Raw genomic sequence first — 27,187 nt, 5'->3', positions numbered from 1 at the left:
GAGCGATTGTGTGTGTGTGTTTAAATGGCGTCACAGCCAGTGTTGGCTCCTACCTTGACAGATTCAGTGTATTATAATAAATTACAGAAGTGTATCGGTTACTTCCATCCATTTTCAAAAGCACACTTCAATTTCAGAGTTCCAATTCTGGGAGCTTAAAGCACATGGCAGGATCCAGCTCAAGATGGCACCACTTTATGATGGGACACACACACAATTTACAGACATCCAGCTGACCTGAAACTCCATCTTTGGGATTAGAGCTGAACATGCAAACATCAAGCGTGTAGCATCTTTTTTGCGTTTTAGTGCATACTGCATTGTGTTCTTATTGCATTTACTTATTTACCTGGATTACGCAAGATTGATAGTTAATGGATGGTGTGAAAAGATCAGACTCGACACAGTTAAAAAGGTTTGGGGCAGCCACCCATATATAAGATGGTTCAGATCCAATTATGCAGATCCAGATCATCTGGATGACTTTGATTTATGTGGGGGCGATTCCAGTTTGGCGCAAAGATGATTCTTCATGTCGTCAGTTCGCACACTTCTCGATGGTCTGGGATTTTTCGGGTGATTTTCTCTGTAATAAACCTAATAAGTTATAGCGTAATGAAAATTGCATAATTAGATCTGGACCATCCTATATTATCCATGGTTCCAATGGGTTTGTTTTATAAAGAGATGTCTCACTGTTGGAGTCCAAACATGAACTGAGGAAGGTTTGGAGAGATGGTGGTTTTAAGTGACCGGAAGTGATGTGGGGGAAACCGAAAGTTACCTTTCTCTGACATCAGTCTACGCACCAGAACTGGAAGTGACGTCATCCTAGGCATCAGAACCGGACATGACATTGTCTTAGGCGCCGGAATCGAAAGTGATATCTTCAATGCTAGGCCAGACAGGTTTTCCCACGGCCGGTCTGTAGAGAATACACGAGAAGGTTTAGTGCACCCCGCCAAGGCCTGACTTGGAATTACCTTTGCTTGGTCCATACAATGTCCTCCTACTCGCATGTGCATGACAATGGTTAAGCAAATGCTTCTCATAGCCTCCTGCCATTTGTAAAACTTCTCATGTTCTCATTTAGGTACTTCAAATTTTGTTCTACTAAAACAGATCATTGCAGCAGAAGAAGTTGCTTGTCGTTTTATGTAGCAAATCACAAATTTATTCATTTTACACCATGGACAGGACCTACTGCATTATCTGAATTCTATGAATCCCTCTTTGTCTACTCTCTATGTAAATATGTCCTTTATGATCAGTCTGAGAAAGCACATAGCCAGTTGTGTTTTGTTTATTTTATTTATTTATTTATTTGTTTATTTATTTCTTAATTGATTTTTCCCCAACCCCCAACAGGGCATGGATTCTCTTTCAAAGTTGAAGAGGACAAAGCTCATTTGGATCTGCACATCCAGGAAGTGAATATCATAGCAAGCACTGGCTCCATAAAAAATGAAGTCGGTGTGCCAGAGCAGATTTCTGGTGACATCAAGCAAGAAGATACTCAAGTAGCCATTACTGGACTTTCAGGTGAAGATACTGAGCAAAGATCCAGTGCCATTAAACAAGAGGAGTCAGTAAATGTTAAAGAGGAGGATTGTGAGGTGGAGCTATTCTCTGCCCCTGAAATCAAACAGCTTTCTATGGACCCCTCAGGGTTTATGCTGAATGCAAAGTCCTTAGAGGAGTCTAACTGTGAGCCTGGAGTTAACGGAACAAATGATAATTTCAAGAACATTGAAAAGCCACAAAAGATTCGTAAGGTAGGGAAACCTCAAGTCAGTGCTGAAAACTTGGGGAGCTTGACTACTTTACAAAGTCTTAAAAACCAGCAGATAATTGGCAAAGAAAGTAAACAGTTCCAGTGTTCTGATTGTGGAAAGTCTTTTGGCCACAAGGAAAGTTTTAAACAACACCAGAGAATTCACACCGGAGAAAAGCCGTTTGAATGTGCAGAATGTGGAAAGAGGTTTGTGCACGCTACACAGCTGAAACGCCACCGGATGACCCACACAGGCGAGAGGCCTTATCCATGTGTGGAGTGCGGAAAATCTTTCAGATGTATCACAGGCCTCAAGCGTCACCAGGTAATCCACAGTGGGGAAAAGCCACACCAGTGTGCCGAGTGTGGGAAGTCATTTGGCTATGCTCCAAATCTTAAACAACATTTGAAAATACACTCGGGAGAAAAGCAGTACCAGTGCACTGAGTGTGGGAAATCCTTTAATTGGGCTACTGACTTTAAGCACCACAAGATAACTCACACCGGTGAAAAACCTTACCGATGTGCTGAATGTGGACGGACGTTTACCCGGTACACATACTTCAAACAACACCAGAGAATCCACACCGGAGAGAAGCCGTACCAGTGTCTTGAATGCGGCAAGTCATTCAGTCAGGTTTCAATCCTTAAACAGCATCAGAACATTCATACAGGAGAGAAACCATACAAATGCATGGAATGTGGGAAAGCATTTAGCCGGCTTGCACTATTTAAAGAACACCGGAATTATCACACAGGAGAAAAACCACACCAGTGTACTGAATGTGGGAAGACCTTCCGTTGGGCATTAGACTTTAAACATCACCTAAGAGTCCACACAGGAGAAAAGCCATACCAGTGTACCGAATGCGGGAAACTGTTCCGCTGGGCAGGAAGTCTTAAACAACACCAGAACGTTCACACCGGAGAAAAGCCGCACCAGTGTGGTGAGTGTGGAAAGTCTTTCTTACGGGCTGTAAGCCTCAAACAACACCAGAGCATTCACACAGGCAAAAAGCCCCACCAGTGCACTGAGTGTGGACAGACATTTACACGGGCTCCAAACCTCAGATCCCACCAGAGAATTCACACAGGAGAAAAACCATACCAGTGTACTGAATGCGTGAAGAGCTTCCGATGCGCTACACGCCTCAAGTACCATCAGAGAATCCACACAGGAGAAAAGCCTTACCAGTGTGATGCCTGTGAGCAGACGTTCAACCAGGCCACAAACCTTAAACGCCACCAGAGGATTCATATAGCAGAAGCGAAGCAAGACAAGGAGGACCCAAAGTCTGGAAATGCACTGGGTGCTAACCCAAAAGTGGAACAGCAGATATGAAATTGTGAATCATTTGAAACAATTTTTAGTCTCACAGACATTGCACAGATTCCGCAACTCTAAATGAATACCATACAATACACAAAAAAGGTGCTACGATGAGCAGATTCATGTTATTCTTCTACAAGGCAACACATGGACCTCTGATCCTCAACAAGATCAAGGTTCCAGCCCTAGTAGTTCACGAATACCAGCAGATTGCTGTGCCACATGTTCTTTACGTGCAGTAGATCCAGAACCAGCATTCTTCATCTCATCATGATGTAATTGGCTTCTGCAACTTGCCTCATGTTCAGCAGATTTCAGAGCTGTTATTTTTCTTTGTGCCATGGCACTTTCTTGATCAGTTTCCGTTAAGAAGGTTGTGACACCAGCAACATATTGGCTTCATAAGTGTGTATCATGTCATAAACATTAGATTAAGACCAATATCAAGATTATAGCCCTTGTGGTCTGAGAGTACTCGTGTGAAAAATGGACGCAACTCTTTGCATTTATATATGTAAGTGTTGTGTTATATATATATATATATATATATATATATATATATATATATATATATATATATATACACTCACCTAAAGATTATTAGGAACACCATACTAATACGGTGTTTGACCCCTTTCGCCTTCAGAACTGCCTTAACTCTACATGGCATTAATTCAACAAGGTGATGAAAGCATTTTTTTTAAATGTTGGTCCATATTGATAGGATAGTACCTTGCAGTTGATGGAGATTTGTGGGATGCACATCCAGGGCACTGCTCCAGCTCCGTTCCACCACATCCCAAAGATGCTCTATTGGGTTGAGATCTGGTGACTGTGCGGGCCATTTTAGTACAGTGAACTCATTGTCATGTTCAAGAAACCAATTTGAAATGATTCGAGCTTTGTGATATGGTGCATTATCCTTCTGGAAGTAGCCATCAGAGGATGGGTACTTGGTGGTCATGAAGGGATGGACATGGTCAGAAACAATGCTCAGGTAGCCCGTGGCATTTAAACGATGCCCAATTGGCACTAAGGGGCCAAAATGTGCCAAGAAAACATTCCCCACACCATTACACCACCACCACCAGCCTGCACAGTGGTAACAAGGCATGATGGATCCATGTTCTCATTCTGTTTACGCCAAATTCTGACTCTACCATTTGAATGTCTCAACAGAAATCAAGACTCATCAGACCAGACAACATTTTTCCAGTCTTCAACTGTCCAATTTTGGTGAGCTCGTGCAAATTGTAGCCTCTTTTTCCTATTTGTAGTGGAGATGAGTGGTACCCGGTGGGGTCTTCTGCTGTTGTAGCCCATCCACCTCAAGGTTGTGCGTGTTGTGGCTTCACAAATGCTTTGCTGCATACCTCAGTTGTAACGAGTGGTTATTTCAGTCAAAGTTGCTCTTCTATCAGCTTGAATCAGTCGGCCCATTCTCCTCTGACCTCTAGCATCAACAAGGCATTTTCGCCCACAGGACTGCCGCATACTGGATGTTTTTCCCTTTTCACACCATTCTTTGTAAACCCTAGAAATGGTTGTGTGTGAAAATCCCAGTAACTGAGCAGATTGTGAAATACTCAGACCAGCCCGTCTGGCACCAACAACCATGCCACGCTCAAAATTGCTTAAATCACCTTTCTTTCCCATTCTGACATTCAGTTTGGAGTTCAGGAGATTGTCTTGACCAGGACCACACCCCTAAAAGCATTGAAGCAACTGCCATGTGATTGGTTGATTAGATAATTGCATTAATGAGAAATTGAACAGGTGTTCCTAATAGTCCTTTAGGTATATATATATATATATATATATATATATATATATATATATATATATATATATATATATATGTATGTGTGTGTGTGTGTATATATATATATATATGTATGTATGTATATGTGTACTATATATATATGTGTGTGTGTGTATATATATATATGTATATAAAATCACATGTATGTATGTATGGTATATAGATGACCCCAAATGCACCGCAAATTTTGGATGTGGTCAAAAACATGCCTATTTTTATAGTTTAAACCCTAAATATGCCCCCAAAACACTTTAATTTCATTTCAAACTCTGTTTTATACATTACCCTAAAAAAAGAATGTAAAGGTAAACCCGTATACTGTACAGTACTGTACTGCTATGTCTCCCGCAGTGCTAGAATATGATGTGAAATATCGATGTTACCACTATATGTACTGTAATTCATGCAAGCACGTTTTCTTTGGTTTGTGCTGTCATTTTCCTAGGTATAAGTAGAGTAAATATGTAATAATTTAATAAAAATACAGTAATATTGATTGAAGATGGTGGTGAGCATGATGAATTAGCTATGCAGTACGATGAAGGTATGTAATGAAGATAATGACTGCACAGCTAAGCAGAGGATTTACAGTTCCTCAGGTGGCTACTCCAGCATACCTTTTTAGTTCCATGAGCAAATTCAGTAGTTCAAACTTCTCCTGGAGTGTCTTCAACTTTTTCTGGCACTTAGTTCATTGCCAGAACCCTTAGAAGGTGCAGGGCATTTGGGCAGCATCTTATTACTTTAAGAAGAACAAAACAATAAACACGAGAACACTCGGCAAAACACTGGAGAGAGCTACACACGGTAAACTGTTATGATAAGGGAATGCTGAGCTACATCTGCCACAGATGTGTCACAGAGCAGCACCCAATCAGCAGCAAGGAGAAATGAATAACACTCAAGGATTGGCAACTTTCACCATCACAAGCTGCCTTTTCCTCTATGGTTGCTTTGTGTTCTCTCTACAGTACAGTATTGCCATGAAAAAAGCCATAAAAAATTGCAGAGGATATTTGCGGTTCCCACTAACAATTATTAGTTACGTTCTGAGGAAAAATCCGCAAGTGACTGCGGCCATGAACTGTGAAATGTAACTATGCGAGAGTCTACTGTGTGTGTGTGTTTGTATATATATGTGTATATATATATATGTATGTGTGTGTGTGTGTGTGTGTGTGTGTCTCTGTTATATACATTTGGTATAGGATTCATAAAAGCAGTGTTAATGTTTGTGAAGTGCCATTTGTTGAAATGACAAATGCAATGTATTCTATTAATATAAATATTTATCATGCACAATCTGCTGGAAGGACAGAGACATAGCAAGTGAACAGGCACACAGATACACAAACACAAAGGTACTTGTTCTTTTATTAAGGTGGATATAAAAATTGGATACCTTTACATACAAATATTCACAATTTTTATATAAATTATTTAAACAAATCACATTTTTTAGTGTAGTTGCACAAAAGTCAGCACAGGTACCTTTAAAAATACATAAGCTCAGGTTCAGTTAAGCTTCTGTCCTACTCAATAGCTGTGTGGAATAAGCATTCTCATCGCATGTGATGCTTTACAAAGATGAGTTTGTTAGATTAACTGATTTCTTCAAAAGTCATCCCAGTGTGAGTCCGGCTGATTGTCGAGTTGATTCCTTCTGTGCAGCTCATGCTGCCAGGATTGGCACTGGAATCTGAAAATCCTGGATTTAGTGTAGTAGAAATAAGGACATCTCACTGGTAAGAGCTAATTAAATGTGATTTTCAGAAACTGGCACACTGCTCTGTTAAACTTATTGGTACCTTTTAAGTTTTTCTGCTGTTATTTAAAATAGACATGCTTAATGTACAGTCGATAGCCATATGAATATGCCTCTTTGTCATAGCTTTAGGAATTATTTCTCATCAATTAAACTTTATTATCTTAAAATAGAGCCTAATATTGTTTTTGTAATTATTGTTTTTATTTCTTTAATATGTACAGTTCTAAATGTGTATAATCTTTGGTATTGTGTTTGGAGCACAAAAAAAAAAAAGACCCAACCTCATTGTCATGACTTTTGTTTTCCTATGGGACTATAATTGCATTCATTGTTTACAATGGAAATGAAAAAGTCAGGAGTGGCATGGCGGTGCAGTTGTAGTGCTTCTGCCTCCTGGTAAGGATGCCATGGTTCATAACCGAGATCCACCCTGTGTGGAGTTTGCACATTCTCTCCATATCCAGTGGGTTTCCTCCTGGTGCTTTCACTTCCTCCCACAGTCCAATGACATGCAGTTTAGGTGTATTGGTGGTGCTAAATTGCCCCCCTACTCTAGGTGTGTGATGTGTGTTCACCCTGTGATGGAGTGGCATCCTGTCCAGGGGGGTTGCTCTAGCTTCCCGGTGACCTTGCAGGATAAACTGAGTACAGAAAATTGATGGAAATCAGAAATATAGTGAGTATAACATATTTGTTTGCTAAGTTTTAAACATTAAAACTTCCTGAACATATTTAATTATACAGTATGTACTATGTATGCATGAGCAGTGATTGAAACATATTGAGAATGTCTGGTCTTCACATGTCCAGTATCTGCTATGGGAGTTAAGTTCAAGGCTTTGAGACTCCATACCAGCCATTTCTTCTCAGTCCTTAAATTGTCATGCCTGGCCCTTGAACCCCTGCTTTGCTTTAGAGCAGGGGTTCTCAACTTCGGTCCTGGGGACCAGCTGTGGCTGCAGGTTTTTGTTCCAACCAGATTCCTAATCAGTAACAACACTTTATATCACTGATCTCATTTAATTAGCTATTTTGGTTTTTTTTTTCTTTTATTCGACATTCAGAAAAGCATACCCGCATGATTTTTACATTTATAAGACATTTATAAATATTTCTGCTTTTGCTCTAGATTTAAATGCTTAACTCTTTTTTGTTGATTTCATTATACTTTGCCCTTTTTCTGTGCAGTTTTTCCCCCTTCATTGTATCTTAATAATGACAACTTAAAACGAGCAGATCAGACATCCAGGCAAACAACATTGAACATTCAAAGGCTGCAGCTACTTTAGAGTCAGACCCACTAATTAGTAAATAATGGATTAATTAAACAATTAAAATACCTAGAAAAGTAGAATGAAAATACTGTTAAAATAAAAAAATACATTATTCCTATATAACTGCTTGGTACATTTTAATATATTTAATATATATATATATATTTAGCAAACTTGGTTTTCAAATTAATATGTTGTTCCTTAAACACAAAACTTGGGAAATATCAGTTCACTTAATTAGCCCAGGAGTTCAATTAAAACAGAAGCTGGTTGGAACAAAAACCTGCAGCGACAGGGGGTCCCCAGGACCAACGTTGAGAACCCCTGCTTTAGAGGCTGTGATTTTCTTTAACTATGCAACTCAAGTTTGCTTAATTCCAAAAGAGTCAAGAGAAATTGAAAATGTCAAACCAACAGTAACAGCGTTATTCAGGAGGTAGAAGTGTTGCAAGGAAAATTGATAAAGAGACAGAAAAATTGTACACTCGCTGCTTTGAAGATAAAGTCAGACATTTACTGCTGCACGCGTTTGAGATGTTTTTGAAGTATTGCAAGAAACATATCGAATGTGTCAGGAAGAACTTTGAAAAGGAAAAGTCCCCAAAACCCTGAGAATTCTTAAGGTGTGGAGTGACGGTTATACAGTAAATCCAGAATTTTCAATAAAAAAACACACAGATGTCCAGTGGTTTCAGAAAGTGTCGAGACCCCTTCATGTACTGTAAACTTTATTGTGTTGTAGATTTGAATTTAAATGGATACATTTGCCATTTTTTGCCCATCAATCTATACCCATTAAACATATACAAACGAAAAGCAGATGTGTGTATGGAGCAGTCCGCTTTGCTCACACTCAACCACAGCCACCAGATGGCGCATGTAGGCGGCTCACTACAGAAGACCCGCGTGCAGCACCGGCCGCCGCGGCTCAGCAACGAAACACCTCGCGGCTCAGCAACGAAACACCTCAGCAATGGAGGGCAAGGCTCGAAGTTTAAACTAAAACATCGTCTATCTGGAGGTATTTGTATGAGACAAAGATTAATAGGACTCATATGCCAGCGAAATATCTAAGATACGGTATCACCGGACCAGTGTCTTCTTTACGAAAGTCAGTGGGGCAACACGCACAGGTGGGTTCATGTCCTCTTTCCTGGGTAATTTTGAAGAGTTAGCAGACGCCTCTCCAAGTTCATGAATATCGTAAAACTGCTAATGGAGTTGTTTTTTTATCCCGAAGACCACACGCAGATAGTTAACCCACACGGAGAAACTGAAAACGTGTTTTTTGATTTGCACATTTATTTTAAAATCACAAAACTGGGATCTCTCATTCACACACGTATTGAGACCCTTTGCTGTGACACTCCAAATTGTGCTCAGGTGTCTCCTGTTTGCTTGAATTCTCCTTGAGATGTTTCTAGAACTTGATTGGAGTCCACCACAGGCAAACTGAATTGAGTAGACATCGTTTAGAAAGGCACATGTGTACCTGTTGTGGCCAGAATCCTTACCAGGTCAGGACGCCCAAGGTGTGGAAAGACTGATAGATAACTTTATTAATGTCAAGGGGAAATTCACATACCCCAGCAGCAGCATACTGATAAAAAACAATATTAAATTAAAGAGTGATAAAAATGCAGGTATAACAGACAATATCTTTGTATAATGTTAGCGTTTAAAACCGGGTGGAATTGAAAAGTCTCATAGTGTGGGGGAGGAACAATCTCCTCAGTCTGTCAGTGGAGCAGGACGGTGACAGTAGTCTATCGTGAAGATGCTCCTCTGTCTGGAGATGATCCTGTTCAGTGGATGCAGTGGATTCTTCATGATCGACAGGAGCCTGGTCAGTGCCCGTTGCTCTGCTACGGATGTAAAACTGTTCAGCTCCGTGCCTACAATAGAGCCTGCCTTCCTCACCAGTTTGTCCAGGCATGAGGCATCCCTCTTCTTTATGCTGCACTCACCACAACCATCTAATAGAACATCTGCAGCATCTTATTGCAGATGTTGAAAGACACCAGCCTTCTAAGGAAGTATAGTCGGCTCTGTCCTCTCTTGCACAGAGCATCATTATTGGCAGTCCAGTCCAATTTATCATCTAGCTGCACTCCCAGGTATTTATAGGTCTGCACCCTCTGCACACAGTCACCTCTGATGATTACAGGGTCCATGAGGGGCCTGGTCCTCCTAAAATCCACCACCAGTTCCTTGGTCTTGCTGGTGTTCAGTTGTAGGTGGTTTGAGTCGCACCATTTAACAAAGTCCTTGATTAGGTTCCTATACTCCTCCTCCTGCCCACGATAGCAGTGTCATCAGTGAACTTTTGCACGTGGCAGGACTTCGAGTTGTATTGGAAGTCTGATGTATGTTGGCTGAACAGGACCAGAGAAAGTACAGTCCCCTGCGCACTCCTGTGTTGCTAACCACAATTTCAGACCTGCAGTTCCCGAGACGCACATACTGAGGTCTGTCTGTAAGACTGGGGGAGAGTATTATCAAGACAGTTCACCCCCACACAGGGGTCGAAAGAAGGCAGCCCCCTTGGTTTCCAGTGGGGCCACGGATTATGAGCATGGGACCTCAACCCTGTTGGAATCCGTGGCCATCACCAGGGGGCACATGGAACTTTCCGGGGCCTTATTTGGTCACGCTTCTGGCACACCCAGAAGTGTGACCGGAAAAAGCTTGTTAGGTACCTGGAGTTCTTCCAGATTCCCTGTAAAAAGGAGCCACCTCACTCCATAAGTTGGCCAGAGTGTAGAGGAGCGGACAAAAGCCAGAGGAGGAATGGAGGGAGAAGGACTGGTGGCAAGAAAGGACTGAATGATATTGGTGTGTTGTGCTGACCGGTATTTTGGGCACTTCTAACTGTAAACAAAAATGTGTTGTGTGGCAAAACCTGTCTCAAATGTCCTCTGCTGAGGTGGAGGACCTGTCAGAAGGATGACCATCTCAGCAGCTCTCCTTCATCCAGCTGTTTAGGGTAAAGTAACTAAATGGAAGCCATTCTTGAGCAAAAGGCATCTCGCAGGTTAAAGGACTCTGAGGGCCTGAGGAGAAAGGTTCTCTGGACTGATTTGACACAGATTAAACTTTTTGGGCAGATGTCCAAGCACTAAGTCTGGGGAAGACCAGGCACTGCATATCACCTGCCTAATATCATTCCTATGGAGAATCATGGTGAATACTGTATCATACTGTAGGGGTGATTCTCAAAGGATGGACAGGGAGACTGGTCAGGATTGAGGGAAAGGTGAATGTAGCTAAAGACAGAGAGGTCCTTGAAGGAAACCTGCTCCAGACTGTACTATATATAATGTTCTCAGAGTGGAACAATGGCTCACCTTTTCAGCATAACAATGACCCGAGGCAACCAAGACAGCGCTGGAGTGCTCGTGGGACAAGTCTCTGACTATCCTAGATTAGCCCAGACTTAAATCCCATAGAAAATCTGTGGAGAGACCTAAGGATGGCAGTTTACATTTCCCATCAAATCTAACACAACCTAAGAGGATCTACCAAGAAGAATGGGATCAAATGTCCAGGTGTGCAATGCTTGTAGAGACTTACCAAGAAGACTCTGGAAGAAATATGGAATTGCTGCCAAAGGGACTTCGATAAATTGTTGAATTAAGGATTCGAGTACTTTTATGAATGAGATATTTCAGTTTGTTAATGTTTGATACATTTGCATAACTTTCTGAAAGTTTTTCTAATTTGTCATTTGGGTTATTGAGTGTAAATTGATGGACAAAAATGGCAAATTTATTCATTTAAAATTAAATCAAAGTACCGTTTGATTTATTTAAAATATCGTCAAAACATTACCAGTGTTTCTAATGGCTGTTAATGCTGGAAATGACTGGGTTTTAATTTATTACTCTCAAATTTTCACCAAGCATTAATCTAAGGCCCTAAAGTTAATCTCTCTTATCTCATCTATCCTTAGTCATGTTTAGCTGCTAATTGGTTATCAGAAAAACCTTTGTAATTGCATCCGCTCTGTTGACACATGCTCTTCTGTTCACTTTTGGTTGTAAAGTACTGGCATTCCTAAAGTTCAGTTCTGGGTTCAAAAATGGCCCAAATGAAAACAGCTTTCTCCAGAAAGAGCATGTGCAAAGTAATTGCATTAAAGAATGTCATTAGTAGAACAGAAGATGGTGCAGGGATAGTGCAGCTTCCCCACACTGCCAGGTGGCTGGGTTTGAGTTTGGGACTGAGTGTGGGGTTTGCATGTCCCCTGTGTTAATATACATCTGTCTATCTATTATATAAAAAAATCTTGGGTCGAGGCTTGATCATCTCGGAGAGACACTTTGAAGTCCCGCGAGACCACTTCCACATCACACCCTACTTGCAAACAGTTTCTCAGAGACACTTTAACATCCCGCGAGAGAAGGAAGTGAGACAAAAGGACAGCTGCTGTACAGGCTTTTAAATGATCGATATGCAGCACGACAAGCAGAACACGTAGCTCAGCAGCAATAAGCCAGCTGCTGATCAATCCAGATCTCCTTAGCGTGCATTCATCACCCTCCCATATTCACAACGGGAGCGGCAGAGACACGAAGTGATTAGCTTGAAGCACAGCCCCTGTGGGGTCGTAATGGGGGGTGGGCGAGCAAAGAGAGCAGCGGTCTTTGCATCCCAATATATATAAATATCTATATCTACATCTATATATATATATATATATATATATATATATATATATATATATATATATATATATATATACTGCGGTGGCTGGCACCCTGCCTGGGGTTTGTTCCTGCCTTGTGCCCTGTGTTGGCTGGGATTGGCTCCAGCAGACCCCTGAACGGATATAGTGGGTTGGATAATGGATGGATGGATGGATATATATATATCTATACACATATATATATATATATATATATATATATATATATATATATATATATATATATATATAAAATCTGGGCAATAATAATAATACATTTTATTTATTTGTAGGCGCCTTTCTAAACAATCAAGGACACCGAACAATAGATAAAACAGATTATAAACAAAAGTGAAATACAAAATTAAAATCGGACAGAACAATTGGAATCAAAGAGAAAAAGCAGTCTTAAACAAATGAGTTTTAAGTTTAGATTTGAAAAGTGAAAATGATTCAGTATTTCTAAGCTCAGAAAGTAGTGAGTTCCAGAGCTGGGGAGCAGAGCAACTCAATGATGTGCACCTCATAGTGGTAAGACGGACATAGGGGACAGTCAAGTGGATGGAGGAAAAGGATCTAAGGGTGCGGGAGGGAATGGCAACATGGAGGAGGTCAGACAGATATGGAGGGCCAAGGTTGTGGAGAATTTTGAATTGAATTCAGAACTGAACTGGAAGCCAATGAAGCTGCTGCAAAAAGGGAGTGATATGGTGAATAGAGAGTGTTCTAGTAATGATGCAGGCAGCTGAATTCTGGACCAGCTAAAGCTTATAAAGAGGTTTGCAAAAAAGACCAAAGAAAAGGGAATTGAAATAATCCAGACGAGAAGTGACAAGGCCATGAACGAGGATAGCAGTGGTGTTGGGAGTGAGGGAGGGGTGAATAGGAGATGTTATTGATGTGGGACTGAAAGGATAGATAGATAGATAGATAGATAGATAGATAGATAGATAGAAATTCACATAATCCAGCAGCAGTATACTGATGCAAAAAACAGTATTAAAGAGTAATAATAATGCATGTAAAAGCAGACAATAACTTTGAATAATGTTAGCATTTATCCCCCCCACCCCCGGGTGGAATTGAAGAGTCGCATAGTGTGGGGGAGGAACGATATCCTCAGTCTGTCAGTGGAGCAAGACGGTGACAAAAGTCTGTCACTGAAGCTGCTCCTCTGCCTGGACATGACACTGTTCAGTGGATGCAGTGAATTCTCCATGACTGACAGGAGTTTGCTTAGTACTGTCAAGGATGACACCCAGACTCTTAACTTGTGGGGAAGGGGAGACAGAGGAATTATCAATAACAAATGAAAAATGATCAGTTTTGGATAATGTTGATTTTGTACCAATGAGGAGAACCTCAGTTTTGTCACTATTTAATTTAAGAAAATTTGAAGAAAGCCAGGATTTGATTTCTGCTATGCAATCAAGTGAGAAGGGTGGAAAGGAAGCAGTTGGTTGGCAAGTGAAATAGAGCTGGGTGTCATCAGCATAACAGTGGAAGCTAACATTATATTTCCGAAAGATATTACCAAGAGGAATGAGGTAAATAATGAAAAGGAGGGGCCCACCTGAAGTAACAGCGGTGGGTTGGGATGTGAAAGTTTTAAGCTGAACAAACTGAGTGTGGCCTGAGAGGTAGGATCTGAACCAATCTAGTGGAGTGTTGGTAATGCCAATCGAAGATAATCTATTGGGAAGAGTAGTGTGACAAATAGTGTCAAAGGCTGCACTCAGATCAAGGAGGATGAGAATAGGAATTAAACCAGAATCAGCTGCCATGAGGAGGTCATTAGTAATTTTAAAGTGCCATTTCTGTATTGTGGAGGGGACGAAAACCAGACTGGAACTGTTCATACAGATTATTTTGAGATAAATGAGAATGAAGTTGAATAGCTACTAAGTTTTCAAGAATTTTGGAAATGAAGGGTAGATTAGAAATAGGACGAAATTTACTGAAATTAGTCGGGTACACCTCCATGCAAGTTAACTTAACTGAGGAGTCTAAACTGACAACATATGAATGAGTCGGGCCTGTAGCAGACTTCTTACTGTTCCATTTTGGCCACTGACTTATGTCCAGTGCTGTCAGGATAAGCTCCTGTCCGACTTGGTGCTCTGGAAAAAGCAAGTTCAGAAAAGGGAATGAAGAGGGAAGAGGGAATGAATATAAAATACATTGTTTATTTCTTTTTTTTTGTAGATGTACATACATGAATGCAGCCCTATTGCAAATCTACAGATTTAAATAATGTGACTGGGATAGAAATGCTCTAAACACATAAAAAGAGAAATATTTTACTTCATGACTGTTCAAATATTTCTTGAAAATGATAAAAGAGGGCAATCATGCAGTTTTCCTATATTTCACAGCTCATCTTTAATTTATCTTAGAAACTGCAAAGTGAGTGACCATGAGCTCCGGGAATGACTGTGCCTTAGAAGAAGTACTTAAACAACATTAGATACATTAAAAATAAAGGAACAATAAACTACCTCTTACAATGTATTAGGGTTACATTACACACATGTATATTAACATGCATATATATGTATATATACATACACACACTCTGAGTGAGTGATGCACCCACCCTGTAAGCTGGTTTCCCACTTGCTCTTATGTCAATTCTGAATTCACTGGAACACAGACTTTAAAAGATGGATTAAAGGCATAGGAGGGTCAGGTCAGGTCAGGTAATGCCCATAATGTCAGTCGTGAAATGCCCTTTGAGTCAGAAAACTGTTCTCACAACCCTAAACTTAACCATAGTTTAATGCAATGGGCGTTATGTGACTGATCTCATAGGTACTGAGGTCTGCAATTATCCTCTGCTGCATAGGAGGGAGGCGGTTAGACGTTTTCAACTAATATGGCTTGATTGGCCATATTAGTTTAAATCATGCTTTGTTTAGAATCGGCAAGAATACTGCAGGGAAATGCAGATAGTGCCTGCTCCAGGAGATCTTAGAACAAATATTACTGTGGAGTAAAGCATATGAGGAGGCGGGGTAGAATAAGAGTTGATTGAACAGTTTGTTAGAATACCATAAAAGACGCATACATTCTAGTTAGCATTTAAGTTGCTATGGCAATGCTTCCTCATGAATCAATATCTTAATTAATCATGGTAAGGTAAACTTACTATATCAGCTGGCTTTGAGCAATATTAAAATTGAAGGGTTGATTAAAAAGGCTTTAGCACTGTGATTGCTGACTCAAGGCCACTTGCCTGCTTCCAGCTGCAGTAGCTTAGCTCTTATCAGTAAAGCTGCCTATGATTTTAATCTTACTAGATGCTGGTGCAACAAGCAATTATTAATTGAACAGTTCAGTTTTTCATATGTGGGTCATCTTGGTTCCAACTTAATGATGGGGTCTGATCAACAAAAAGGCCTCCAATTTTTATTAGCTCAAGATTGGGAATGTGAAGAATGTAAAACGTGATCAGATGATGGTCACCTCCGGGCCAGGCGGCAAGTACGACCTTCAAGTCCTAATGATTGTTATGAAAAGATTGATTATTATTAGGGGAAAGAAGTGTAAAATACGAGGTAATTATTATTAAAAGCAGGCACAGTATGAGGTCATTATTATGAAGATAACATGTAAAGTGAATGACGAGAATTATGTACGAAATGGGGATGTTTTGTGATTAGAACTGAAATAAAAACGAACTGCGCCCAGACCACTGGGCTCACTTCATGAACTGAGACAGGCTTTGTGTGCTCTGCAATTGTTTTCTATGCTGTGCAATGAAGTCTAAATTCTGACTGCCTTTCTGAAGACTCTGCCCATACTTTCTGAAGATTTATCCACAACAATGACAAAAAAGTCTGGATGTTTTTAAAGGAAAATGTATTATATGATGAAGCTTAAGACAGGAGCTTAGCTATAGCCAGAGTTGTTTCCACTGCGTCTTCCCCATCCAGCTCAGTAGGTGGCGGTAATGTACCGTAAAGCTAGTCTGCCAACTGCTCACATCAGTCAACTACAAATTGTGCCAAAATCGCACAGTATATGCCCGGCTGTACTCTCATTCCAATCACTGAGCTTTCACATCTTGTGGATTTTCTGATGCCTCGTAAAGCTTTTTGACCATTTAAAAGACTTTCCGCATATAGTGCAGTGGTACGGACTTTCTCCTGTGTGAATTCTCTGGTGTAGTTTTAGCACTTTATCCCACGCGAAAGCCATTCCACATTCTGTACATTTGAATGGTTTTTCGCCAGTGTGAATCCGCTGGTGTAGTTTGAAACATTTCAGCCATCTAAACGTGTTTCCGCATTGTGAACATTGATATGGTTTTTCACCCGTGTGAATTTTCAGGTGGAATTTAAGACTGTTTTTCTCAGAGAAAGTCTTTCGACACTTTGTACATTGGAATGGTTTTACTCCAGTGTGAGTCATCAGGTGTCGCTTCAGTCCCATGCTCTGGCAGAACGCCTTCCCGCATTTCGTACACTTGTATGGCTTTTCTCCAAAGTGAATTCTCAGATGACATTTAAGACTTGTGCTCTGACTGAAACATTTTCCACATTCGCTACACGGGTATGGTTTGTCCCCAGTGTGAATCCTCTGGTGGCTTTTAAACTGTCCACTGTTCCTGAAAGTCTTCCCACAATCAGTGCAGGGGTATGGTTTATCACCAGTGTGAATTCTCTGGTGGTTTCTGAATTGTGTACTGTACCTGAACCTCTTTCCACAGTCGGTGCACTCGAATGGTTTAACTCCTGTATGGACCCTCTGGTGACTTTTCAACTGCCCACTGTTTCTAAAAGCTTTACCACAATCATTACAATGGTATGGCTTTTCTCCAGTGTGGATCGTCTGATGATTCCTAAGAGTTGCAACCTGGCAGAAAGCTTTCCCACATTCATCACATTTATATGGTTTCTCCCCCGTGTGAGTTCTCTGGTGATGTATGAATGCCCTAGGCCACGTGAAGGTCTTCCCACATTCTGTACAGTGGTAGGGTTTCTCTCCGGTATGAATTCTCTGGTGGCTTTTAAACTGTCCACTTCTGCTGAATCTCTTACCACACTCTGCACACTCATACGGCTTTGCTCCGGTGTGTACCGACTGATGATTCCTAAGTGTGGCACTCTGGCGGAAGGTCTTTCCGCACTCTTTACACTGGAAGCTTTTTTCTCCCCTGTGAATCCTCTGGTGTTCCTTAAGGATGGTGGTCCTACTGAAAGTCAGTCCACACTCGGTGCACTTGTGTGGTTTAATGCCCGAGTGTATTAGTTTGTGAACTTTAAGGGTCGTCGATTTGCCGAATGTCTTTCCACATTCATTACACAGGTAAGGTTTTTCCCCCGTATGAATCCTCTGGTGTTCTTTAAGCTTCACGTTCTTCGTAAAGCTTTTCCCACATTCTGTACATTGGAACGGTCTTTCTCCTCGATGCAATTTCTCATGCTGTTTAAGGCTGGAGGAATGCTTGAAAAGGTTTCCACATTCTGCACACTGGTAGGTTTTGTTTCCTGTGGGAGTCTGTTTTTTACGGCTTTTTTTACCAACAGTATGAGAGACACTGTCATGGACAAGTGGTTCATTTTGAAACAACCCCTCACCTTTCTCCTTCTCTAATTCCACCTCCTCTATAATCTGACTACCATTCATGCCATCCTTTTGGCTTGATGACCGAATCAAGCGCGTAGTCTTCTTAACATTATTTATAATAAACGTATATTCATCTGCACATTTGACGACAAACCTCTGGCTTGCAACAGGTTTCAGGTCAGATGGCTCCTCCTTAGCATCGATGACTTCCACCTCTTTGCTCCTCATGTTAGGTATTTGCTCCATTCCCATTTCCACTTGGGTTTCTTCTTGTTTAATGTATTGACACATCTGCTCAGGAGCTCCCTCTTCAGTTTTCACAGGTTCAGCACCCACCGCTCCCTGCATCATCTCATTACCCACCTCCAGGCCAAAGTGTGCCATGCCATCCTCAACTTGGAAGAAGGTGTTAAGGGGGCCTGCAAGAAAAATTAAACACAACAAACCCAAGTGTTACATGAATAAAGACAATGTTGGTATTTTCATTTACTAGAAGGTGACATTTTTGCAGGTTGTTAGGTTTTGAATTAAAATGTAAACTCCTTAGTGTTATGTCTACCTCAAAAAACATGAGTCAAAGATGTTGATTTTTTTCCAGCAATAAAAAAATGTTATAATGTGTAACAGAAGCATGTAAATACCAAAATGGCAACATGAATGGAATAGGAAAGATGTGTCTAGTGTCCACAGCTGTACTGATGCAGATTTAGTTTATGTTCTTTGTGTGACAGTCACCAATGCACAGCTCAGTGTCACAATCAGCACAGAAGAAGCATGTAAAAGTTTTGCCAATTCCATAATCAATCACAGCCTCAAGATTAAACATTAGCTTGCCTATACTATGCTCCCACACTCTGAGACCCTTAAGGACCTCAAGTGGTGCATGAAGCGGACATCACTGATGGACTATTTCAAGCTGCTGCATCCTTCACAATCTCCAGCACCATCCACCAGCCATGATGGACAGAGTACCAGAGGTGACGTTGAGACCTCTCCAGGTTTGGCGTCTCCCGACAGCAGTGACTAAAGTATTTTTTTACTGAAGTGTTATTACAAAAGGTCATAAAATTCAAGGGAATAACAATCGAGAAAATGTATTTATCATATTACCAATTTTAATATGTGTACTGCATTCAATGGGTTATTTCATGGCTGCTGTACTATGAAAAAGTGCTACAGAAACTTTTGAGGAATCACTACTTAAAGATTAGTTTCTGGTGGTCGTGGGAAGCCAGCCCCGATTTCTCCATATGTTCAATGTATTAACATTTACTTCTTTGACTTTCACACTGTTTTCTAGCAACTACTGCGAAAGTCGAGGATGACGGTATATGATCTCATTTTCTAATTTAAGTGTGCTGGTACAAACAAAATCAGGATGTCCCAGTTTAACAGGCTGGCAGTTTTACGCACATTTTTCTTTCTTTTCTCTTACTCAGCCCCTAAGTGAAATGCAATATGTTTGCTTTTCTTTTAACTATGACACGTGACCTATGGACATGCATTAAAATGCATTACACTTTAGTAAAATTGTGTGCCATAATAAAAAGCAATCAAGCATTTGGTTGTTGTGTTTTTAAACTAAAAATAAAATTCCAAGCTCCAATTTCACATCTTCACACAGTCATATACACCCTGGTTAGATTATCGAAAATTAAACATATACAGTCTAATGGTAATAATGGCAATAATACCTTTTCTTGCATTTTCTTTTACATTTCCATATTTCCCAGAATACAACACTCTTTTTAAAACAAATTTGTCATTCCAGTATCCTATTTATCTTGAAAAATACGTGAATCACTGGTCATGTTCCAACATATGATTTAGTGAGCTCATCTGCACCTGCCTGCTGTTTCCACCACAGAACTCTTTGACCACAGCACCCTTATGAGCTTTGGGCACATAGTTTATTCACTTAAAATCTAAATCGAAATAACCCTAAAATAAAAACGATAACATAAAACATACCACTTAAATAGCATGAGTCGTATTTGGCAAACTGAACATTGTTTATTCTAATTACAGAAGAATGCCTTCCCAACAGAGTTCACACCCGAAAACAGAAGTGCAGACAATTGCTAATTGCAGTCTGACAAATATACCAGCCTGAGGGAAGCTATCGAGTGCTCCCTTCAGAGTAATGGAGGAAACTAGGACTGAAGAATCTTCTGCCCAAGGCTTTATAAGAGTGTGTGGTTAACATAAAAGCTGCATTGCCGTCGGACGTGTACACACCCCTGAACTTTAAACTCACCTTTCCCCCCGCTTCCCTGTTCCGTTTTCACTTTGTCCAGTTTATGAGATGACCTCAAAGGTCTCGAATAGGCCGGGGTTGCTCCGATTTCAGCCGAGTCCATCTGCTCCGGATTCAATTCCATGGACCGACTGCTGGAGTCGCACATCGTGATCGGCGCCCAGTGCTACCCAGATAGCCAGTCGTCGGCTCCCCCTTTCTCACAGTGGCCAGAGGTGGGTCGTGCGAGAGTCCTGTCTTTACTGCTCACCGACTCCCCCTTGTTTCGGTATGTTTCTAGCGGTTGCTTCAAGCTTTCACGTTCCGTGCCACAATCGGACGTCTTTAATGTGGAGTCTGCACACGTGAACGTTGCCCTTGCTTCTGATTCGGATATCCAAATCTCAGCGACTGCGTTCACAGGCCCCCCCTCCCTTCACTTTTGAGGGGCACGTGTGAATGGCCGACAAGGTTCTACTTATTTTTTGGAACTTGGCGTGCATAATAACGAACTCCTGACGTTGTTCTCTTTCATTACTTGATCGATTCTTTCCATTCTATTGAATTTCCTACTGGGTGAACTTTCTGCTTCTTCGGCGGAGAGCTGATTCACAGGTCAGGGCTTCCTATGTTTCTTTTTTTTCTGTCTCTCGCTCTCTCCTGTTTTCCATTGGAACTTCCTCTCACCTGCCGCCTTCTTCCGATGACTCGAGCTAGTGCTAGAAATAAGTCATTACTGACATCTACTGGGAAAGAAGTGAATGACCTTACCGAGCGCCGTCTTCTCGTCTGAGAGCTCCCATTGAGAGGAGGGCCACTTGTATCAGTTTACTTCCTCCGGCCAGGGCCAGATTAACCATATGGGCAACCAGGCGAGTACCAGGGGCACCAGGACCTGGAAAGGCACGGACACCAAAAAGCCTAAACAGAAAACTTATGCTTCACATGCATTGCAAAAATCTCAATGGCTACACTTGCACACCTGCCTTCGCTAGCAGGGTCAGCAATAAATTACATTAAAGTAAATTAAAACAAAGGATTAATAAAGTAAAATAAAATAACTGTTAAGTACAAACGTGAATATTGGCTTACTAGTCAACTGCTGTCTGTATAATACGTGGTGGTGCCAGTTAAGAAAATGGAACAGACAGGTGTTACTTTAAGGGTAGGAATCAGGATGTCCAAACTGAGAAATCATGGGAGAATGGTAATGGTAAGTGAGGTGACCAAATACCCGATGGTCACTTTAGGTGAACTGTAAAGAACCTTGTGGAGATAAAAGAAATTCACAATACAATAAGATGCAATTTATTTTTGTATAGCCCAAAACAACATAAGTGCCGCAATGAACAGGCCCTACCTCTTGACAGCCCCCCAGCCTTGTCTCTCTAACAAGACAAGGAAAACTCCCCAAAAAAACCCTAGTAAGGGGAAAAAAATGGAAGAAACCTTAAGAAAGGCAATTGAAAGAGAGAGACCCCTTTACAGGTTGGTTGTGCGTGCAGTGGGTGTCAGAGAGAAGGGGGTCAATACAATACAATACACAGAACAGAACACAAGTAATTCTCAATACAGTATAACAGTAAAATAAAAATATTACAAGTACAGAGCAGAATTTAACAGTAGATGATATCACATAATAAGATTTGGATTTGTTCAGAGACCTGGAGACCTCAGCCATCAAGTTGCCTCCCCAAATTGGCCATTCCACAGCTGAGAGAGCCAATCCGATGAAAGGACCCATCTACCCAAAGATTCCTGTGATCCTCCATCATAGATGACTTTACTTTAGGCAGGCAAAAAAACTTGGCAGGTGGGCCATCGCACCAAGTGCCACATTTGAGTACCAAGAAGAGAAACAGAATAGGTGAAGGTTAGTAACAAATTATAACTATCGTGTTACTTATGTTTTAGTGCTAATGACTAACAACAGAGATGCAGTATGCACAGTTAATCAGCAGCTCTAGTCAGGGTGTGCTAAACTGAAGTAGTGAGATTTGAAAGCTGAGACTGAAGGGCCATCTCTTATATTAGCAGGCAGACCAGTCCACAGTTTAGGGGCCCTGTAAGTAAAAGCTCGACCTCCCACAGTTCTATTATTAATTTTTGGAATCATAAGCAGACCGGCATCTTGAGATCTTAATGTGCGCTCTGGTTTGTAAGTCATGATAAGTTCAGATAAGTAAGTCAGACCTTGGCCATTTAAAGCTTTAAGTGTTAAAAGGAGGATTTTGAATTCTGCCCTAAATTTAACCGGGAGCCAATGTAAGGATTTAAAAACTGAAGTTATGTGTTCGTATTTTCTTGTTTGTGTAATAATTCTTGCCTCAGCATTTTGCATTAACTGGAGGCTGTATAAAGAACAATTTGAACATCTAGTGAACACCGCATTGCAGTAGTCTTCCAGACAACTGCCACTGCAACAATGGCCTTTATGAAAGAGTGGACAGAAAAAAAAAATGTCCCCCCACTAAAAAGCACTTGGAAGCCCATACGTAAAAGACTCTCCATTTGTGACAAACAAAATTCCCAGGTCTAATAAAACCAAGATCAGTGTCATGTTACAACTCATCCCCTGTGCAATACCCTTCCAACGGTGAAACATGGTGGTAGTAACATCACACTGTGGAGTTGTTCCTCACTGGCAGGGACTGGAAGACTACACCTGGTTGAGGAAAAACTGAAGATAGAAAAACATATTGAGATCCAGTATGAAAACCTGCTTCAGAGCACCCCAGACCTCAAACTAGGCTGAGGGGTCACCTTCCATCAAGACAATGACCCTAAGCACTAAAAAAAAAAAAAAAAAAACAGGAGTGGCTTAGGGTCAACTCTGTAAACTCAGTCAGGGATGCTCATTTCAAATCAGTCTGTCCCCAGCTGCCACCTGCAGGCTGCTGTCTATACAGGACCCAAAATGATGAGCTAACTTTTAAAGTTCAAAATACACAACAAATACCTATTGAAAGAGAGGAACTATTAAAATCTCAGGCTCAATGAGACAAGTCCCACAAGGAATCTTTATAAATTAAGATATTTATTGACAGAAGGCAAAAATAGGGAGATATTACAAAAAAAAATGCTCAAAGAGCAAAAATGGATTAACCCAAAACAGCAATCCAAAGCAAACAAGTCTCAACCTGAAGACAAATCCAAAAACAGAAGCAACATTAAAATAAAAAAATAGTAAATCCTGAGAAAAAGCAGTACTCACAAAAACTCCAACTCCAATCCAATGATCCGCTGCTGAGATCCCCTCACCAACATAACATCCAGTCAGGCTTCAAGAGGAACAATTCCACAGGGAAAGCTCAACTGACTATTGTCGACATGTTACTAATGGCTAGAGCTACAAACATGTCATCTCTCCTCATCGTGCTAAATCTGTTCTCTGTCTTTGACATGGTCAAACCCCAGATCCTTCTTGCCACCCAACACTGGCATCACTGGGACTGCTCTGAGGTGGTTTAAGTTATACTTCTTGGGCAGGTCCTACCATAATGTCCTGGCAAGGGGAGATGTTGAGGGTGCTCCAAGAATCTTTGCTTGGACCTCTTCTCTTCTCTCCAGATGCCTTCTCAATAGGCTCTATCATCCTGTCCCATTGTTTATTTTATCAGTGCTATATCAATGATATACAGTTGTACCTGTCACTGCCTCCAAATGACCACATGACATCAGCTAGAATCTCTGCATGTCTCACTGAAATTGCAACCTAGATGAAGGAATTCCATCTCCAGTTCAATTTGGAAAATGCAGACCTTCTTGTTATCTCAGCTCATGTTACAACAGTCCCTCAGTCTTGCAGAGTCACAATGTACAACATCTACAGGATCAGATTGTATCTAATGGAGTAAGTGGCAAAGCACCAGGTCAAGGCTTAGGTCATGTCATCAATGGACTACAACAGCTCTCTGCTGGCAGGAGTACCATCATGTGCCACCATGCCGCTGTGGATGATTCAAAATTCAGCAGCATGTCTGGTGTTCTACCAGCCAAGGCAGGCACATGCAACTCCTCTTTTCGGATCACTATATTATCTCCCTGTAGTGGCATATATTAAGTTCAAATCCTTGATGCTTGCCTACAGAGCAGTCAATGAGTCAGCATCTATATATACTGAGGCACTTCTGAGGTTGTGTCTGCTGATGAATGGCATCTGGTGATGCCATTTCTGTGTGACATCACATCTCAATCCAGCCTCTTTTAATATTGTGCTCCTAGCTGGTGGAACAAGCTGTCCACCTCCATCTGAACATCTGACTCCCTCAATGTGTTCTATGAAGTGTCTGAAGAGTCTCTTGTTTGGTGGACTTAGAGTTTCTAACCTAGAAAGTGTAACTTGCTTGTTCTGATCCATTTTGTAACCTTGTCCTGTAACAATTGTTCCCAGATAGTCCCCCAGATTGACGTTCACTTGGTTATGTTGACCTCTTTTGTTCTTCACTTTGGATAAAAGTGCCTGCACTCACAAAAACTCCAACTCCATAAATGTGTAAATGTAATATACAGTATGGCCAAAGGGATGCTCCAGGAGTAGTGATGGGTGCCCCCTACCCTTGGGGTTCCACCCACAGAGCATATGGAACAGAGGCACAAGTAAGGACACAACTATAAACAAACACAGCATGCATTATAGAAAAAAAGACAAGTAATAAATAATTCATATTCACAAAAACACAGTTGTGCAGTAGTAGTACTGCTGCCTTGCAGTAAGGAGGCCAGGGTTTGTGTCTCAGGTCCTCCCTGTGTGCAGTTTGCATGTTCTCCCCATATCAGTGTGGGTTTCCTTCAGGAGCTCCAGCTGCAACCAGCAGTCCAAAAACATGCAGATTAGGTGAATTGGAAATGCTAAATTTGCCTGAGTGTGTGTTTGCCCTACAATGGATTAGACCCTACGATTAGAACCCCTTAGCCACGAACCATTTTGATTAGGTAAGTTATAAAATGACATGACAGTAAAATAATGAATAATTACACAGCAGAGAAAATCCCCGGTTGTAATGCAACACCTTGAACCTGATGTTGTCCAGCCCCTTGCGACTTGGACTTGGATTAAGCTGGTTTGAGTGTGTTGTGTGATGCTTTGTTTAAAATGCCAAAGATCCTAAGGAGGAACTTTTGCTCAAATCCCGGAGGGCTGTGGTGGCTGCAAGTTTTCATCCCAGCTACTTTCTTTTTAGCCAGTTAATGCTGCTAATGGAACACATTATAGATTTTTATTAATTCTCTTTTTAATATTCCAAAACTTAGATGGCTTATTTTCTATTTAACCAGCTGTCAGTTCACATTAAGTACTTACCTGCTACAGATCAGAAAATATTTGGATGGTGTCCTCAGAAAAATAAAATATAAGAGTGGATGTGCGTCCAAGCTCTAATGCAAGCTGCATCTTCATAAAGGCTTCGGGTTTGTGTTGCAACCAATTTTATAATTAGAAGCTGGTAATGAGACATGCCACTTTATTCAATTTTAAGATGTAGCAATTAAATTACAAACAGTCATTGACTACTAATTAATGAAGCCGCAGGAATGAAAGTCTGTTGCCACTGCGAGCCTCAAACTCAGGTGCAGAGCTTCGTCCTAAAGGTTTATAGCGTGTGATACACGATGTGATCAGCAGATGTCACTAGCACATAAAGCGTGCTCGCCGGAGAACGAAGAACAACAAAAGCAGAAAACCTCAGGAGCGACAGGAAGTCGTTGCCCGAAAGTCACTAGCCAATATGGACGGGTGGTATTCTTAACGGATCGAGAGGGCGGTGCGCTGTCACCATTTACTGGACAGCAAAAGCGGCCTCCCCTTTCAACTATCCCGAAGAAACCAGCACACCTAAAATGAGGAGATCTGCCTCTGCGCGGACAAGAAAGTGATTGTTGGTTTTCTAAAAGCACAGTGTTTGCTTGCCGCCTTTGTCTCTTTCATAAATGAACGTTAAGTAAACGCGACTTCGGCGATTATGATGTGCGAAATCGAAGAAGTGCTGAAGAAGCGATGTGTAGATTTCCCGTATAAAGTATTTAATTATGCAAACGAAGTCGGAAACTTGAACCAGCAGATGGAACCATCCCGACGCGAACTGGGACCAGTGAACTGTGCAGAGGGGACTCTCCCACGATCCTTTGCCAGCTGCAGCGACCCGCTGTTTAATGCGAGGCGACAAGCCGGCGATCCCACTGCGGTGGACGGGCTGGCTGGGCGGCAGTGGGCACCCGTAATTTGGCGAGACTCGGACAGTCAATCGGGGCTATGCAAACAAGAGCCGGAGCTGCTAGACTGCACCGGAGGGCATTCAGATAGCGGTTTGATCAATCCGGGTTCGCGCAGAACCAAGGATCCGGCAGAGTTTGTCAATCGAGAGGATACAGAAATCGGTACAAGGAGTTCGAGGAGCGGAGACGAAGGTGCGTTTAAAGTTCACTGTCGGGAGATCGCGACATTAGTTAGGTTTGAGAAATGGCGATCGGGATGAGAGTTAGAGAAATGCGATTGATACGATTATTAGGAAAAACGTGGCAATTACCAGCAAAAACAGGAATTAAATACATCTAATTGTGACGCGCTGCAAATAATACAAACCACATTCTATGTAATTCACCCAACTGATTATGTCTTTTCTAAATTGGGGAGGTGGTGTCAATTCGGGAAGGACAGGGCAAAAGATGGGAACCAACCCTGACACTCACGCCACCCTGATTTATAGTCGTCAAATCGCCTAACAAGC

The 27,187-nt window shown here is 41.3% G+C and overlaps 2 protein-coding genes across 2 annotated transcripts in view; one reads left to right on the top strand and one right to left on the bottom strand.

Moving 5' to 3' along the window:
- LOC120536400 (zinc finger protein 546-like) overlaps positions 1 to 27,187 on the top strand; it is a 38,116-nt gene that overhangs the window by 483 nt on the left and 10,446 nt on the right. The window contains exons 2-4 of the mRNA XM_039764723.1: positions 1,369 to 3,114; positions 20,577 to 20,751; positions 26,401 to 26,867. Coding sequence (XP_039620657.1) covers positions 1,369 to 3,114; positions 20,577 to 20,751; positions 26,401 to 26,867 — 2,388 coding nt within the window. The remainder of the gene's footprint in view (positions 1 to 1,368; positions 3,115 to 20,576; positions 20,752 to 26,400; positions 26,868 to 27,187) is intronic.
- LOC120536835 (zinc finger protein 260-like) lies at positions 15,151 to 21,185 on the bottom strand. The gene is made up of 2 exons (XM_039765349.1): positions 20,484 to 21,185; positions 15,151 to 18,645 (listed from the first exon to the last, which is right to left on the bottom strand). Exons 1-2 carry the CDS (start codon positions 20,629 to 20,631, stop codon positions 16,715 to 16,717), a joined length of 2,079 nt encoding a protein of 692 aa, XP_039621283.1. The 5' UTR covers positions 20,632 to 21,185; the 3' UTR covers positions 15,151 to 16,714.

Source organism: Polypterus senegalus, chromosome 10 (assembly GCF_016835505.1).
Source record: "Polypterus senegalus isolate Bchr_013 chromosome 10, ASM1683550v1, whole genome shotgun sequence".
Lineage (NCBI taxonomy): Eukaryota > Metazoa > Chordata > Cladistia > Polypteriformes > Polypteridae > Polypterus > Polypterus senegalus.
This window is presented reverse-complemented; position numbering and strand designations above follow the sequence as displayed.